The sequence below is a fragment of the Petaurus breviceps genome, unplaced genomic scaffold, assembly GCF_028583685.1.
Source record: "Petaurus breviceps papuanus isolate PSGF00001 unplaced genomic scaffold, PetGlider_PUasm1.0 99, whole genome shotgun sequence".
NCBI classification, from domain to species: Eukaryota; Metazoa; Chordata; class Mammalia; order Diprotodontia; family Petauridae; genus Petaurus; species Petaurus breviceps.
The window spans coordinates 15,239,897-15,258,276 of NW_027187465.1; the positions used below are offsets into that span (position 1 = coordinate 15,239,897).

General features: G+C 45.1%; 1 protein-coding gene across 2 annotated transcripts in view; it reads left to right on the top strand.

Annotated features, from left to right (window-relative positions):
- The first annotated feature begins 11,812 nt into the window (after positions 1-11,812).
- Positions 11,813-18,380, top strand: part of FBXO21 (F-box protein 21) — a 42,443-nt gene continuing 35,875 nt past the window's right edge. The window contains exon 1 of one of the 2 annotated variants that reach the window (XM_069081740.1): positions 11,813-12,867. In XM_069081740.1, the coding sequence (XP_068937841.1) occupies positions 12,599-12,867 (269 nt within the window). In that variant the 5' untranslated portion in view covers positions 11,813-12,598. The remainder of the gene's footprint in view (positions 12,868-18,380) is intronic. The other variant, XM_069081739.1, reaches the window with a different exon arrangement.

Genomic DNA, 18,380 nt, shown 5'->3' on the forward strand with positions numbered 1-18,380 from the left:
CTCTCCCCCCCCTCCTTCCCTCTCTCCCCTTCCTTTCTTCCCTCCTCCCTCCCTCTTTTCATCCTTCCAACAACCAGACTCCTAACATAGATATTTTTATGTCCCACTCTTAATATCTTCCATAAAGGATTTAGGCCAAGAGTACCAAGAAGTTGCAGGGTGGGATGGCAGAAGATAGGTTCTTGAACCCAAACTATGAGGCAAAGTGTCCTGAGCACAAGTAACGTTGCCACTGGCTCTCTTGGACATTGTGAGCCTTCCAAACCATTCTCTGCCCACCTAACTCTGAATGCAAACCTGTTCATTGAGCTCAGATGAAAACCTGCATTTGGGGTCTCTCTCTCCATCTTTATCCATGCCACTCTACCCCACCTGCCTCTTCTGTTTTCCCCTTTGACATTTGAATCCTTCTTTCCTCTTGCATTGCTCTGAACTTACCAACTTCATCTGAGGGCCTGAGCTGCCCTGACACTCTCCAGCTACAGATAATCAAGTGAAAGGGATACTGACCTGGGATTCCTGGGTTGCATGTTCACACTCCCTGTTATCCCCCGCCTTTGACAAACCCCTCCTGTTTCCAAACTTCCTGTTTGTTTTTGAGAATGCAAAAGGCCATATAGCAGTGACACCCCAAACAAGACAGGAAAGCCAAAGGGACCCCTCTAGCAACACAGGACATCAAGGAGGGTCCTCACAGGGCATGGGTACAAGAAGAGATAATACATCCAGCCTCTCTAGCCTTCTTCCCTCTCCAGGGCCCTTCAAGCCACTGCAGGGTTTGCCTCTAATGAAAACTGGTTGGGAGGACAAAGGCATTGGCTACAATGCCATCCGACCCCAAAGTGTTTCTGTGCCTATGGCCCAGAAGGATGAAGGGAAGTTGGGCATGTCTTGATCTTAGGGAAACAATCTGGTCTTTTTCCAAAAGTCACAAATGGGGACAAGGGAAGAGAGGGGAAGGGAGAATACACAGGTTTCAATTTAACCTCAGATGCACCTTTAAATATCTCCATTTATATCTGCCTGGCCTAACAGAGAACTCAACTTATCAACCAAACTTCCTTTGTAGCCAGGGCCTAATCAGACCTTCTGCCCCTCACAAGCAGCTTGCTTTAAGTCAGAGTTGAACATTAAACAACAAGGGCCTTAGATTCAGTTCTGTAGTTTGGATCAAATAACTCCATGGGGCCTTCTTACTGAGCTCCTCATGGATGGTTCCTGAAACCTTATAATGTCCCGAGCATTCCCTAAGCAAAAGCCTTCTACCCAACTAAAAAAAAAAAAAAGGTTATCTTCCAAATTCCAGAGTTTCTAAAGGAAAAAAGATTCCTTGAAAGCAAGGTGGAACTGAAGATTTCTGAGCCTGAGATTTCAGGCCAAATTCCTTGGGCTCCTATCCCATTCAGATGTACCATCTCATCTCACGTGCTCTGACACAGTCATGTCCTTCTTGTTTTGATCACATGAACCCCTCAACAAGCTGGGGATGGACTCAGTGACTCGGGCAGCTGTCTGGTGGGCTTCGGTCTTGAAGCACGGGGTATGTCTGTTTCCTTCCAGGGGGGTGGGGGAACTAGGAGGGACAGAGTTGGAGCAGGAGTGGATGCTGCATTGAATCATGGATTTTCCCCTACCTCTGAGCTCTTGATGCTGCTACGTCTGTGCCGTGCATACAACATGCTCTAGCACCTCCCTCCGGGACTGACTCCTGCTCAGTCCACGAGGCTCTCCAGGCTGTCCTCCGCATGCACCTATTCTTCTGGATACTTCCAATCTTCTGGTTTTATGGAATTAAAAAAATCTACTTATGCCTGTTTGCATTATGGTTAAAAATTAAAAAGTGGACCCAATATCATGGACTGTGGTCTTTTGTGTGAATTGCTCAAAGTTTCTAAATTCTGTCCCCATCTGCCAGGCATAATTACCTGTTTCCTCATCTGTAAAATGGGGTTAATAACACACATCCTACCTCCTTCACAGGGATGTGGTGGGGAAAGAGCTTTCTAAATCTTAAAGCATGATAGAAATGGAAGTTATTACTGTTATTATTCACTTTATTTGAAGTAAGGCAATGCGGTAAGAGCCAAAGTCAGGAATCCTTAGACCTAAACCCCACCTCTGACACATACAGGCCCTGGACCCTAAGCAATTCAGTTAACCAACCTCTATGTGCCTCAGGCAGCTGTCTAGACCAATCTGCTGAGTTGAACATGGGTTGGGATCTACATTGGTACAGAATTCCCACTCTAGGAGTTTCCTTATGCTGATGAAATCACTGTTGAAGGACCAAGTTGAAAAGCCTTTACTAAGCCCTTATTGTGTGCTAAGCACTGGGATACAAACAGAAAAGTGAGCTGGCCCCTGCTTTTGAGGGGCTCACCTTCTAATCAAGGGAGACAACATACGGAGGAGAGGTGTAGGTGCAGGGCAGATGGAGACTCATGGGAAAATTTCTTCACAAATTTACCTTTTTTTAACCACACTTGTGATTTTACTGATATAAAGAATTTCAAGTGAGGAAACAGCTTCTACCACTGGAGATTAGTACCTGCTCTGCAACTTAGAGAGTCTTAGAGAGTTCCCTAAGACACTGTGAAGTTAAATGACTTAACCAGGGTCACACAGCCAGGACTTGAACTCAGGACCTCCTAACTTCCAAATACGGAAGAACAAATCACAGTTCTAAGACTCCATGATTTCATTCAGAAGACTTATCTCTGTGAGTTGTTGTAGCCAAATAAATAAATGAAGGTTGGTGGTCACTTTGTGGTCAATCTTCTGGTAACAGGAGTCTACACAGTTAAAATGATCATGAGACCACAGGCTCAGTCTGAGGCCAGATCTACCCTGAAACCCTTCTAGCTTAGAAAGGAAGACCTGCCAGAGATTGCCCTCCACAACCTTGGAAAATCTGTGTCAACTCCAAATCTCAATGGTGTGCTGGAAGACTACTTTCCTTAAAAGCTAACAGTAGGAAAGAGGACCAAGTGGTCTGGAAAACCTGAGGCAAGATGGCTAGGGCAGAACAAATATCATGGATTCAGAGCTGAAGTGACCTGAGAGACCATTGGCTCCAACCCTTTAACTTGCTTATAATAATTTAATAGATCTTTATTATAAGCCTTTTATGTGCCAAGCACTGTAACAATCATTCCCTACTTCAAGACAGATGAGACACATGTCCTACTCTCAAGGAACTAAAGCAGAAAAACAAGCAGATAAATAACCATGAGAAAAAGAGAATGAGATATGTTCAAAAGCAAAGTTCTGAGAGAAATATGAAAAGATAGAGAGACTTCATCTGATACTGTGGAGACACTTCAATTTTACAGGTGAGGACAAGGAGGCCCAGAGAGATTAAAAAGACTTAGTGTCATATACTGAGAACTGGAAAGGACTTGAGTAGTCATCTGCTTCATTTTAACAAAGAGGTGACTAAAGATCAGGGAGAGGACATGATTTACCCAAAGTAACACAGGTAGTAAGAGTCAAAGTTCACATTTGAACCCAGGGCTTAAGTGTGGTGAGTACAACAAGAGCCAGGAAATAGGTGCCAAGGTGGAATTAGGAGAAAAAAAAAGGAAAGACAAGAACATTATTGCTCTGCCTCTTCCTACCTGGGGCCCATTAAGGAATAAAAGTGGCCTGAGCTACTTAACTAGGCAAGGTTTACACTTGCTTGTTATAAACTTTTACAACAGCTCTAAACTGATGAGTCTAAAAACATTTCTTCCAAGTCTCAAGAAACGTTTAATGATCACTTGATTACTCCAAGTTTGCAGATGGGGGAGTTCACCAGACTGTTTCTTTTCCCTTACAAGGAGAATATGCCGTCAGGATGGTAACAGCAGTGTCTCTGACCTTTCTGGGCCTCAGTTTCCTCATCTGTAAAATGAAGGGGTTGGGCTCAACGGCCTCTTATGTCCTTTTATGCTCTAAATTTGTGATTTTGAGTTATGGCCAACAATACAAATTAGGTGCTGCTCCAAGATAAGGGAATTCCCTCAGTTCCCCATGTTCAACACACTGGTATTGTAATCCAAGGCACATGCTCTCTAGAGGGAATTTAGATCCCTCTTTCCCCCAAAAGGGAAGACAACCAAAGAATGCAAAGGCCAGTTCTTGAGACTCAAATTTCCCTTTTCCCTAAAAGGGAAGAAAACCAGAAAAAGCCAGTGCCTGTGAAATTAAAGAAAGGTTTTTGTTAAGAAGGAAAGAAAAAAATAACATGTGCATGGATACTACCCAGCCTGCACTGAATAGGACTCCAGGTAATAGATGGGAAGTTTATATACCTTTTAAACAAAAGAAGGTAAGGAATTTGGGGGGAAAGAAGGGCTTAGAAAGGAGTGTCAGTGGGCCCTATCCCCAAGGGGAGGGGGAGTGAGGAATTCTGGATGTCAAGGCTGTGGTCTTTGATACACAAATCAGAAGGCATCCTTGGTGATTAAGCAGTTCATAGTTCAAGGCTTGATAAGAAGATGTCTCCAAAAACAGGATAATTCTGAAAGTCCCATAACCAAAGTGAGGGTAGTTGCTGGAGATAAGGCTGTGTCCAAAAAGGCCATAAAACAGCATATGTCCATAGTCTCATAACCCGCAGTTAGGAAACTCTTTGAAGATAGGGATGTTCCTTGAAGGCCCATAAATCAAATGACTCAGGGTCTGCTTCAAAGCTGGTATGAGCTTAATTGGCTTCAGAGGCGCTGATTTTCTGCATGTCCAGCTGGGTTTACTCAGTCACTGCAAAGGATTGTTGGTATGTCAAGCAATTATGCTTCTTAGTCAAGACAGCCAGTTCCCATACAGCTCTTCTCGGCTGCTTAGATAATTGGGGAGCTCAAGCAAGTCAAAGTAGTTAGTATACTCATTTACAAATGCACTCATACAGTACCATGAAAAAAACATTGGAGAAACTGGGGTCATGTTCTGCCTTCATCACTTAGACTGTGACCTTCTGCAAGCCACTTAACTTCTATTCAGTTTCCCAGCCTATCTGAATTTGAATGAAAACAGTCAATACAACACAGTGAGTGCTAGGGTACCCCACAGAACAGGCTGGGAACAGGTTTATATAGGGTACTAAGGCAGAAAGGATGTCTAGGCTCCAGGTGGGAAGGGTTAGGCATCTCACTAGCTAACCAAATAAATTGCTTTGCTCACTTCTTCAGAAAGCACTAGAAAGAATGGAGTAGAAAGTGTCTCAACAAGGGTACTGGACTTCCATAAATAAAGAATTGTGTTCAGTTCTAGTAGTCCACTTCAGAAAGCATCTAGAAACTAGCTGGAAAACATCCTGATAAGGATGTACTAGATGGTGAAGGGCCAGAAGATGATGAAAGACGGGTATCAATGGAGGCCACTGATGATAGCTAGTCTGTGACTTGGTCTGACTCCCTGTCAGTATCTTGACACAGTCATGATGCTGGATGCTACAGAGATGGACCAGTCTAGATCATGTGACAGAAATACGAGTCACACATAGTTTTTACTATATGTTGTGTAACTTCCTCCAGATAGTCAGTGCCTTCTCCTCAAAGTGCTGCCTAAAGGTGCCAGGATTACTTTCAAATATTTCCGGGTATCAGAATCTAGACTGACTCCAAATTAACCTTTACAAATTCACGATTCTGGTATGGGTGTAGTATGCACACCTGCCCCATTTATCCTCCTTTCAGTCCGTTCTGGAATCGGCAGTCAGGGACTTTTTGTTCAAGTTCAAGAGGTATGAAGAACGAAAAGAAGGGCCAGGACAAATCTCTTATTGGTGTCTCTGGGTGCTGATGATTCCTCTGGCCAACTGGGTTGAAGTCTCCTTGTTAATTTATGACTTAAAGTTTTCCATTTCTTTTGTGTCCCTTCTCTGAGAAGCTTTCAGAAACTTTGCTTACTTCTTAACTGAATTCACTGAATGGGTGTTACCACACTCTAAGTGAGTACTTGAAAAATTACATCCTGGGTCATCTCTAGTTGTCCTGATAAATATCTGGCCACTGGACCCAGATGGCTCTGGAGGAAAAAGTGAGGCTGATGACCTTGCACAGCCCTCCCTCACTCAAATCAAAATCAAGTGCAGGTCATGTCATCATTTCCCAGATGCCATGATCCTCTTCGAACATGAAGGACAAACACAACCAGCACCTATTTTGCAAAACAAGCAAAAGTCCATAAAGAAAACTTTGGGATCTCCAGAGGGAAGAGTTTGGGAGATTTACAAAATAGTCAGAGACTGGAGAGATAAACAGAGTGTCTGGTCAGCCCCAGACTTCATTGGCCCAGGAACAAACCAGGTCAGATTCAGTCAGTTCTCAGTCAACTGCGTTTGTCCCCCCCATATATAAAATGAAGGGGATGGAACAGATGATATCCAAGATGCCTTCCAACTGTGGATCTCTGACCCTATGATCTTACTCGCTATTTAATCTTAGACAAGTCATTTAAACTTTGTGCTTCAGTTTCCTCATCTGTGGTAGGAAAAAATTGACATGCATGACTTCTGAAGTCCCTTCCAGCTCTAAACCTATCATACCAAGGGACTTGTGTTGATGGCATGTAAATGACATTTGATAAGAATCTGCCAAGGATGGAGTTGTGAACTAATCAAACCATTCTGGAGAGCAATCTAGAACTATGCCCAAAGGGCTACAAAAAAGGGCATACCCTTTGACCCCGCAATACCACTTCTAGAGCTGTATCCCAAAGAGATCATACAAGCGGGAAAAGGACCTGTAAGTACAAAAATATTTATAGCAGCTCTTTTTTGTGGTGGCCAAGAATTGGAAACCAAGGGGATGCCCATCAATCGGGGAATGGCCAAACAAGTTGTGGTACATGAATGTAAATACTATTGTGCTATAAGAAATGAGGAACAGAAGGGCTTCATAATAACCTGGAGAGACTTATATAAACTGATGCTGAGAGAGAAGACCAGAACCAGGAGAACATTGTACACAATTACAGACATATCGTTATCTGTGGTGACTGACTTTAATAGACTGGGCTCCTCTCAGCAATGCAAGGTTGGAAGCCAACTACAAAAGATTCATGATGGAAAGGGATATCCACATCCAAAAAAAAAAGAACCTTAGAGTCTGAATGCAGATTGAAGCAACCTACTTTCTCTCTCTTTTGTGTTTTGTTTTGTCCCTTCTCTCTCATTGTTCACTCCATTGATTACAATCCTTCTTTACACCTTGACTAATGTTTAATGTGAAGGTATTTGTAGATCCTGTATTCAATTGCATGCCACCATGGGGGGATGGGGGAGGAGAAAGAGGGGGAGAAAATTTGAAATTCAAGGGATTGTGGAAATGAATGTTGTAAGCTAAAAGCAAATAAATAAAATTAAAAAAAAAACATCTGCCAAGGAAAGCCCCTCAAATGAGCACAAAGGCTATGAAGCTCTGGAAATTAACCAATTAAGGAGTATTATTAAGTACCAACAAAGTGCCAGGCACTGGGACACGGTTCCTGCCCTTGAGGAGTTTTGCTGTGGGTACATTTCCCAGCTGATGGCTCAGTGGAGTCAGGAAGACCTGAGTTCACACCCAGCCTCAGACACTCACTAGCTGTGTGACCCTGGGCAAGTCACTTAACCTATGTTTGCCTTAATCCAGTGGAGAAGGAATGGCAAACCACTCCAGTGTCTTTGCCAAGAAAACCCCATGAACAGTATGGTCCACGGGGTCACAAAGAGTCGGACACAACCGAAAAACGACAACACAACATTGATCACTATTAGCATTTGTGTGGCACTTTAAAGGGCTGCAAAGTGCTTTATATGTTGCCTCATTGCCCTGACACGAGGTGATTCGATCAACTGCTAAGTATTTCTGAATCACATTCCAGGCCTGTGCAAAGCAGGAGGGAAGGCTACATAGACACGTCCTAGCCTCAGAAAGCTTCCCAACCAGCTCTGTCCTTGGTTAGAGCAGAAGATATGAGCAGGAAAATGGACAAAGATACCTTACAAGCCATCGAATCCTCTCCTTCATGTTGCTGCTACCATATTTCACCACACAATTGTCCCAGATTTTTACCCCAAAATTTTTTGCAAAAAAAGTGGGGCGCAGCCATTAGCTCTTTTTTTAATTATGCCAGTATTACTTTAAAACCATTTATTACTAAACTGTCTTTGGTACAAGATCAGGATGCCTGAAATACTCATGAATATACATTAAAATTGGGAAGATGCAAGTGCTGCCATATCATATGACTTACTCAAGGCAGCTTGGCCTGCTCACCCCACTCCCCAGGTGCCTACGGCTCTTCACTGGGTTGAGTGACTATAGTGTTAGGACTTCAGCGCTCTAAACAAATCATGCAAGTCGGCTTTCAGAAACATACTGAGGATCCGTGTGGGCTGAGAATTTTAGGCTCCAGGCTCAAAATGCGCAAGAAATAAATGCATATCCATATGCCACTGGTGAATACATTGCTGCTCTGTTTACCTTTTAAGCAACACAATGAACAGAATTATAGGTTATAAACCAATCTTTGGACTAAAAAAGGGTGCGATGATAATGGGTTGGCAATGATTATGCAGTGAAATACAGTGTTAAGTCAGACACCGTGCTATATGCTGAGGATTGTAAAGAAAAGCAAAAACAGAGCCTTCACACCCTCAAGGAGCTCACACTCTAATGGAGAAGGCAACACAAAACAACCTCATATATACAAAATACAAAGCGGATGCATGGGGGGGGCAAAGATTGGTTGGTAGGGGGAGAGGAAAAACCAAGGAACCAAGGAGGGAGACGAGCAGAGCTAATCACTCAATCACCAAGCATGTACAAATACCTATTATGTGACAATTACTAAGTTAGATCCTGGGGATACTAGAACAAAAGTGAAACCAAGGCCACATTACAAGGGGAGAGGACTCCTGGAAGGGATGAGTGACAAGGGAAGGGAGTGCTGGTCTGGGAAGTCACTGTCACACCCTTGGCTGGGTGCTGACTGTATTATTATGCCCAGGATGAAAGCCCGAGGTGGAAGGGGGAGAGGAAGGCAAGCTAAGTAAGTTCCGAGTCTGAGCACTAGATCACCAGATTTGTTTTTCAACCATGGACAGCTACTCTGGGAGAAAACTATCCACGGAAAGGCAGAAACACAAAATCCCCCCCCCATCCCCCCACCTCCCCATCCTGGAAATCTTACAACTTATAAGTCTTTTGGTTGCTGTGGTTGTTGAGTTATGTCTTACTCTTTGTGGCCCCATTTGGTGTTTTCTTGGCAAAGATACTAGAGAGGTTTGCCATTGCCTTCTCCAGAGCATTTTACCAATGAGGAAACTGAGGTGAACAGGGTTAAGTGACTTACCCAGGGTCACACAGCTAGTAAGTGTCTGAGGCTAGGTCTGACCTCATGACTAGAAGTCTTCTTGATTCCAAGCCCAGTGCTTTAACCACAAACCCAAGTTAATACCACCAAGGAACCTTTGAGACTAGGAAGGGAAGCATAGAACTAGGGAAGGATCTGACACTGAGGAGAGCATCATAAACTCCTAGATATAGATCTGGAAGGTACCTCAGAGGCCGTCCAGCCCAACTCTCTCATGTTATAGAGGAGGAAACTGAGGCCCAAAGAAGTGACGTGACCTAACCAAGGTCACACAGGTAGCATGTGTCAGGGATGGGATTTGTACCCAGGTCCTCTGGCTCCAAGCCCATTACTCTTTCCACCGTATCATGATACATTTATTTGCTTGTGCTTTGTTTGTTTGTTTTAAATTTCACCCTTAGCAAAAGGGCTCCTCAAGCGCATAACATTAATGTAATTGTTACAAGGGAGCTATTCAAAAACATCAATGAACAGTTTAACCTAACTGGAAACAAATTGAATAATCATCCTTCATTTCACTTAAAGAAAACCAGGCAAGTTAGTAAGATATTGTAAATAGCAAAGGGAAATTTAAAAACCCAGAGCCCGGGTCAGACCACACAGTGCGCACTCCTGGGAGCTCATTTTGTCAGGACATAGGCTGGAAAGCCATCAGAGGTGAGCAATGGGAGTGGTGAATGCTTTATGAAGATCAGCTGAAAGAAGTGGGCACCATTGGGCCTATAGAAGAGAAGGCTTAGGAAGTATAGTTCGAGAGACAATTTCTAGGGAGCAAGAAAATGAACAAGACATCAATGAACCCCCTAAGAAAAAATCCCCAGAGCCAGATGGGTTCACAAGTGAATTCTATCAAACAATTAATGTCAATACTAGATAAACTATTTGGAAAAATAAATTAAGAAGCAATCCTACCAAATTCCTTTTACAATACAAATATAGTGCTTATACCTAAACCAGAAAGAACAAAAACAGAGAAAGAAAACTATAGACCAATTTTCCCAGTGAATGTTGATGCAAAAATTTTAAATAAAATACTGGCAAGGAGAATACGACAATATATTGCAAGGATCATATACCATGACGAGATGAGATTTACACCAGGAATGCTGGGATGGTTCAATATTGGGAAAATTATCAGCATAAATTACCATATCAATAACAAAATAAATAGAAATCATATGATTATCTCAATAGACACAGAAAAAGCGTTTTACAAAATGCAACACCCATTACTTAAAATCACAGAAACATTCCTTAAAATAAGTGGTATCTATCTAACACCATCTGCAAGCATTATCTCTAACGATTAATATAGAAGCCTTCCCAATGCAATCAGGGTGAAGCAAAGATGTCCCCACTATTATTCAGTATCTTACTAGAAATGTTAGCTATAGTAATAAGAAAAGTAATTAAAAGATTTAGAATAGGTAATGAGGAAACAAAAGTATCACTCTTTGCATATAATATGAGGAAATAATTAAAGAATCCTAGGGAATCAACTAAAAACTAGCTGGAATAATTAATAACCTTAGCAAAGTTGCAGGATATTAAAAAACTCACCTAAATCATCGGCATTTCTACATATTACTAACAAAGTCCAACAGCAAGAGATAGAAGGATAAATTCCATTTAAAATAACCGTAGGCAATATAAAATAATTAGGAGTCCATCTGCCAAGACAAAGATAGGAACTGTATGAAGACAATTACAAACATTTTTCACACAAATAGAGTCAGACCTAAACAACTGGGAAAATATCAGTTGCTTATGGGTAGACCAAGCCAATATAATAAAAATGATAATTCTACCTAAATTAATTTCCTTATTAAGTGCTATGCCAATCAAACTACCAAAAATCATTTCATAGAGGTACAAAAAATAATAACAAAATTCATCTGGAAAAACAACAGGTCAAGAATACCCAGGGGATTAATCAGGAGAAAAAATGTGAAGGAAGGTAGCCTAGCCATACCAGATCTCAAATTGTTTTATAAAGCAGTAATCATCAAAATCAGAGTGATATGTCAGTGGAATAGATTAGGTATAGAAGACATATTAGTAAATGACCATAGTAATCTAGTGTTTGATAAACCCAAAGATCCCAGTTTTGGGGACAAGAACTCACTATTTGACAAAAACTGCTGGGAAAACTGTAAAATGGTATCACAAAAACTAAGTATTGACCAACATTTTACACCATCTACTAAGATTAGGTCAAAATGGGTATGTGATTTAGACATAACAGCCGATACCATAAACAAATTAGAAAAGCAAGGAATAGTTACCTGTCAGATCTATGGAGAAGGAAAGAATTTATGACCAAACATGAATTGAAGAGTATTATGAGATATAAAATGGGTAATTCTGATTATATTAAATTTTAGAGTTTTTGCATAAGCCAAACCAATGAAAACAATATTGGAAGGGAAGCAGAAAGCTGGGAAACAATTTTTACAATTTTACAGAAGGGGAAACTGAGGTCCAAAGAAGGGAAGTGATTTTTTTCAGTTAATAAGTGGAATCATGGGACCAGGGTTCAAATTCTGAACGTGCCACTCATTTTTTTCTGCTGTGGCGTTAGGGAAATCAAGAGATCCTCCAAAACCACTTTACAAAATCTTAGAGCGCTGTGTAGACGCTGGCTATGATTTATAATTAAGCCTCCCTGTGCCTCAGTTTCCCCTTCTGTAAAATGAGGGGATTTCATAGGATTTAGAGCTGGACAGGATCTTTGAGGCCAGCCCTTCAGACAGGGCCATTTTTAGCCAGGGGTCTGTGAACTTGACAGCTATAACTCAATATATTGTTTCCTCTGCACACCCGTTAATTTCATTTTATATATTTAAAGACATGATTCTGAGCAGGGGCCCCTAGGCTTCCCCAGAATGCCAAAGGGGTCCGTGGCTCCCAAACGGTGAGGAATCCCTGCTGCAAGGAAACTTGGGGTCCTAGATCGAAACTTCTCCGTGCTCCCTCAATCGCACATTCAAATTTCCCTTTATTGCCGCGGCGGGTGTCGGAGCAGGGATTCCGTGCCTGCGCCTTTAATAGACCGGGTGGGAGGCGGGGTTTGGGGAGATTCGCTCCGCTGACGTCATGAAGTTCCCCACGTTCTCGAAGCATGCGGATAATTTAGCGACGCTCCCTCACGGCCGCTCTACAAGGCGACGTGTCCGAAGACCGTTAGGCAGGATTTTGGCGACGCGCCCTAACGGCAGGGTAGGAACGCCGTGACGTCTCCAGGTACACATTCAAGATGGCGGCGGCTGAGGGGACGGCGGCGGCGGAGACGGCCGCGGCCCCAGTCCCGGAGCCCGCCTCGCCCCCCGGCGCCGGGGACGGCCCGGCGCCGGCGCCCACGGGGGCCCTGAGCCTTACGGACCTGCCCGGGGAGCTGCTGGAGCTGATCCTGTGCTGCCGCTCGCTGGGCGCCGCCGACCTGGGCCACGTCGCCTGCACCTGCCGGCGGCTGCGCGAGTTGTGCCAGGGCGGCGGCAATGTGTGGCGGCGGCAGTTCCGAGAGAGGTGAGCGAGGACCTCGGGCCGAGCCTCGGGACCCAGACCCACCCAGCCCGAGCCCCGCCCCCGCCGCCGAGGCCCCTCCCCTGGCGGCACGTCCCCTCGCGATTCCGCTCGGGCCTGGGCGTCCCATTGGCCCGTGTTCTCGCTAGCCCCGCCCTGCGGCGGCCCCACCCTGGCTCCGGAGCAGCCCGCCCCGCGCTCCTCCCGCCGAGCCCTGGCTTCGCCCCGCCCCTCGCTGCCGGCTGGGCCGCCTGGGTTCTAGCTGTCGCGGCAGGCCCCGCCCCCACGGAGCCCGGGTGGGCGGTGCCCGTCCTCGGCGGCCTTTGCCAGTCGGCTCACCTGTGCAGCCCAACCCCCTGGGGCGCTGGGGGTGCGGACACAAAGGGTCGGGGCCCTGCCCAGGCAGCCAGCATTTATTAAGCGCCTACTGGATGCGGGGCCCTGATGGACAGAGACAATCTCCCCCGTTAGACTGTGAGCTCCGTGAAGTAAGGGAACGCCTTTGACCTCTCTTTGCATCCCCGGCGCTTAGTGCAGGTGCAAGGCCAGCTGGTCTCTGGGGATGCAAAACAAAAAACAAAAAAAAACAGGCCCTGCATGCAAGCAGCAAGATAACCCTAATGATAATTAGCATTTACATGCGTTTAATCTTCGCAACCACTCTGGGCAGTGGACATCCGCATCCTCATTATTATTACTGCTTTCTTCCAGGAGTCAGGAAGACCTGAGTTCGAATGAAGCCTCAGAAGGAACCCTAAGGGCAAGGCACTTAGCCTCTGCCTCAGTTTCTCCATCTGTAAAATGGGGATAATAATTGTCAGGCTCTCAGCCCAGTGCCTGGAACACAGTAGGCACTATGTAAATGTTAGCTAGTCTTGATGTTGTAAGGGTCATATGAACTTTAGCTGTGACTTTACAGATGAGGGAACTGAGGCAGACAGAGGTTATGTAACTTGCCCAGAGTCACCCACTTTAAGCTGTTTTGTGAAAAGCACTTTAACTTGTCATTTCACTGGGTCATAATAGCTAGCATGTGTTTTACCTACATTATCTCCACATTACCCACATGTTACCCATATCTATATTATAACTGTATTATCTCTCGGCTGTTCTTGTTCAGTCGTGCCTGATTCCTTCGTGACCCCATTTGGGGTTTTCTTGGCAGAGATCCTGGAGTGGTTTGCCATTTCTCTAACTCATTTGACAGATGAGAAAACTGAGGCAAACAGAAGTTAAGTGAGTCACACAGCTAGGACGTGTCTGAAGCTGATTGGAACTCAGATCTTACAGACTCCAGGCCTAGGCCCGAAGAGCCATCCTGGCTGCCTCATGTTACCTGTATGTTATCTAACTTGATTATCCTAATCAGCTGGGAATTAGATAGTGCTTTATGTATGGTATCTCATGTGGTCCTCACTACAGCCCTTTAGTGAGGTTTTAAGCTGTTTCTTACTACTGCCATTTAACAAATGAGGAAGCTGAGGCTGGGAGAGGCTTAGAGATGGGCTGCATCACCCAGCCAGAAGTTAATGGCAGAGATAGGGTTGGGAACCAGGTCTTCCTGACTGCCAAGTCTAGCACTTGCTCCACTATTGCCGCCTGGCTGTCTTTCCTGTACGGTGGAAAAGTACAAGGTTTGGCATCCGAGGACCTGGATTCGAATCCCAGCTTGGCTTGTTCCTGGCTGTGTGAGTCACTTCCTTTGCCTGTAACATAAGGAAGTTGACCTAAGGGACTTTTCAGGTTCTTTCCAGAGCTGAGTCTGTGATCCTGTATTCTCTCAAACCCCAATCCCAGTCCCGCTCCTCGGCCCCTTTCCCTGAAAGGGGAGGCTAGAGCAAGCTAGCGCTGAATTTGGAGTCAGACCTGGTTTCAGATCCTGGCTTTGCTGTGTGATCCCTGAATTTCACTGTCCTCATTTGTAACATGAGGGGATTGTCCCAGAAGACCTCACAGCTTCCTGCTGGCTCCAAGCCTATGATCCTGTGGCTGCTCTTCAGTGCTCCCCACCCCCATCTTGGCCCAGTTCCAAGGAGACCCCTCCATTCCTCTCCCTGTGTACTGGCCTCACATGCTCCTCAGCCCTCGCCCTCTCCCTCTCCCTTACTTGTCTGCTCCAGACCTGCCCCCTTCCCTAGGAAAGGCAAGAAGCCCTTTAGGCGAAGGGTGGGGTGACTCCCTCAGCTCATGCCTTATTCAGTTTCCCTCCTCCAGAGAACTTAGCCTTTTCCAGCCTAAGTTTCCACTTGTGTCCAATGAGGTAACTGAATGGGGTGATCTTGAAGGTCCCTTCCAGCTCTAAACCATTTACATTGAAGGAACATTTATTCAAAAGTTACTTTGTATAAAGGGATGTGCCAAGTGATGGGGAGTCAGGGACAAAAATGACAGCTCCCACCCTCCAGGAGCTCCTAGTCTGCCAGGCACATGCACACACCAGATGCTGAGAGGGGTAATAGCGAAGGAGACAGTCACAGAATGCTGTTGGAACATTTAAGAGCGAGAGGAGTCAGTATCTGAGTGGAGTGGAAAACCAGAGACCTGCTTTTTCCTATTCAAGGCCACCCGTCATGTGTTCTTTTACCTGTACAATATGAGTGGGCAGGGATTGTGGTTAGTTTGTACTAGTCCTTGGCATCTTTTCCAGGCATGTCCCTGATGGGCAAGATATGGGGAGGGAGGGGACTGGAAGTGCTGTGGCTGGTGTAGTGGAGAGAACATTGACCTGAATCAGGAGATCCGGGCTCCAGTCCTGGCTCTTCCACCGCCCGGCAGCTGTGGGAACACCAGCTGGTCCCTCCCTCTCCCTTTGCTCATCTCTCCAATATTCCCTTCCAGTCCTGCCCCGCCATGATCCTCGGAGAAGCCCCAGCATTGCTGGTCTTCCCTGCTAGCCTCACTTTTGTCCATGGGCCTTCCCTCCTCACCTCCAACATTAGGATTCATAGATGAGCTTCTTGCTTTTCCCAAGTGTCATTGACATGGAGAATGTCAGGATGGAGCTGTGGTTCCGTTCTTCTAGTAGCGTATCCACTCATTGGTCATTGGGCAGAGATGACATGTGGAGAAGACTAAGAGCTGACTTAACTGATGATCTAAGCCCTGAGTTCCTTTTCATCATAGGCTGCCTTTTCCACCATCATCATTACACAGTGGTACACCATTTCTGTTTCTTCATTTCATGGGTTGCCATGTCTAAAGAACCAATGCCATAGTGGTCAATCTACCGGGAAAGAGTCTTGTTATTTACCTAAGCTGGTCTTGAGATAACAGCAACCATTGTCTGGCGCTAGGACTTTCTATTTGGACAGAACCTATTTGAGTTTTCCCAAAGTTTGTTAAGTGCTAGATTGATTTCCTAAGTAGCCTTCAAGAACCTAGGAGACCTAGTAAATAAAAAAATGTTTCTTTTCCTGCATTTCATGGTTCCTAGTTCCACATCTCCAAGTGCCTACTAGGCATTTCCACCAGAATGCCCTGCCAGCACCTCAAATTCAATATGCCCAAAACTAAACTAATGATCTCCCTCTAATCCTCCCCTGTCCCCAAATACAAACAATCTCTGTTGCTTAGTACAACCACTTTCTCAGTTGCTGAGCCTCAGAACCTTTGGACCCTTCCTTTTTGGAGGGCAGCTGGGGTTAAGTGACTTGCCCAAGGTCACGCAGCTAGTTTTTGTGTTAAGTGTCTGAGGCTGGATTTGAACTCAGGTCCTCCTGACTCCAGGGCTGGTGCTCCATTCACTGCGCCACCCAGACACCCCTGGACCCTTCCTTCTTCACCAAACCACCAACCACCAACCTTTGGACCCTTCTCCACCAAGCACCAGAATCTTTATGATTCTACCTGTATGGTACCTCTGTCCCCTTTTCTCCACTCATACTGCTGCCATCCTAATTTATACCACCAGCATCTCTCATCTGGACCATTGTGACATACTCCCAACTGGTTTCCTTTCCTCCTATCCATCCTGCTTCAGTCTATCCTTCACATAGAGAATAATAGCTGCCAAACTAATATTCACAAGGCCTCATTCTGACCATGTCACCTGCCCTAGTCAAAAACATTCCCTAAAATACAAACACCTTAGCCTGGTATTTAAAGCCCTCCATAGTCTGGTTTCAGCTACGCTTTCCAGGATAAGTTCCCTTTTATTTTGTTGAGATACTCTATGTTCTGGCTTAGCTTTTCCCCAAATACAATATGCGATCTCCCATCTCCATACATTCATGCAGAAGAGGCATGTGCCTGAAATAAGCCCTTCTTTATACCTGCCTTTAGGAATCTTCTTCCTGAGCCCCAGCTCAGTTGATGTCCAGTCCATTAAAGTATTCTCTTTCCTGGTTTGTCCTGGATCTCTCCTTTGTCCCCAGCCCACTCTCCCCACAGGGTGGATACATTTACGGTCTCCCTAGGCTGAGGCTTCTTCACCTCGATGGGGTCATGGACCCTTTTGGCAGTTTGGTGAAGCATATGGACCATTTCTCAGACTCATATTCTTAAATGCAAAGAATAAAATCCCTACAAAGAAGCCAGTTATGTTGCTACACTTGTTAAAGTTCACCTGATCCTGGTTAAGAACTCTTGCCCTGGTAGAATTCAAGCTCCTCCAGGGTAGGAACTGCCATAAAGAATTCTTAGTGCCTCAAGACACTTCATTGTAGAAGGTGCTTAATGACTGTTTCCTGAATTTAATCAAGCACTTCTTTCCTGTGCTCTGACCCTGCCTGTCCCCAACTTCTCATTGCTCCTCTCCCTGCAGAAGGAGCTCATCTTCTCATTTCTGACCACCCCTAGGTCTTACCTCCCATCTGTAGGTTTTCAGTTTCCAAAATATACATATCTTGTCTCTCTTCCCTTAGATTGGAAGCCTCACTAGGCCAGGGACTAGTTCAGTTTGTGTTTGCTAAAGCCACTGTGTAATCTAATAATGTAGGACCTTGTATTATCAATCTCTCCCTATCCAGTGGCTCATTCTCTACTGCCTTCAGACATGCCCATGAGGGCAGCTAGGTGGTGCAGTGAATAGAGCACCGGCCCTGGAGTCAGGAGGACCTGAGTTCAAATTCGGCCTCAGACACTTAACACAAAACTAGCCATGTGACCTTGGGCAAGTCACTTAACCCCAATTGCCCTGCCCTCCCTCCTCCAAAAAGCAAAAAAAAAAAAAAAAACATGCCCATATCTCCCCAGTCCTGAAAAAGCTCTTACTTGATCCTCCAGTGGCCTTTTCTCAATCACTTTCTCCTTGACTTCTCCACAGCCTAAGGCCCAGTGGATCACTCTCACCTCCTTAAGATTGTCTTCTCTAGGTTTTTGGGTCACCTCCCTCTGCTGGTTCTCCTACCAACTGACTTCGCCTTCTCAGTCTCCTTTGCTCCTCCTCCAGACTACACTGTCTGACCAAAGTTCTCTCCTAGACCCTCTTCTCCTCTCCTCCTCTCCCTTCCCCTCCCCTCCCCTCTCTTCTCCCTTTATACCATTTCACTCAGTGATCCCATCAGCTCCCATGGATT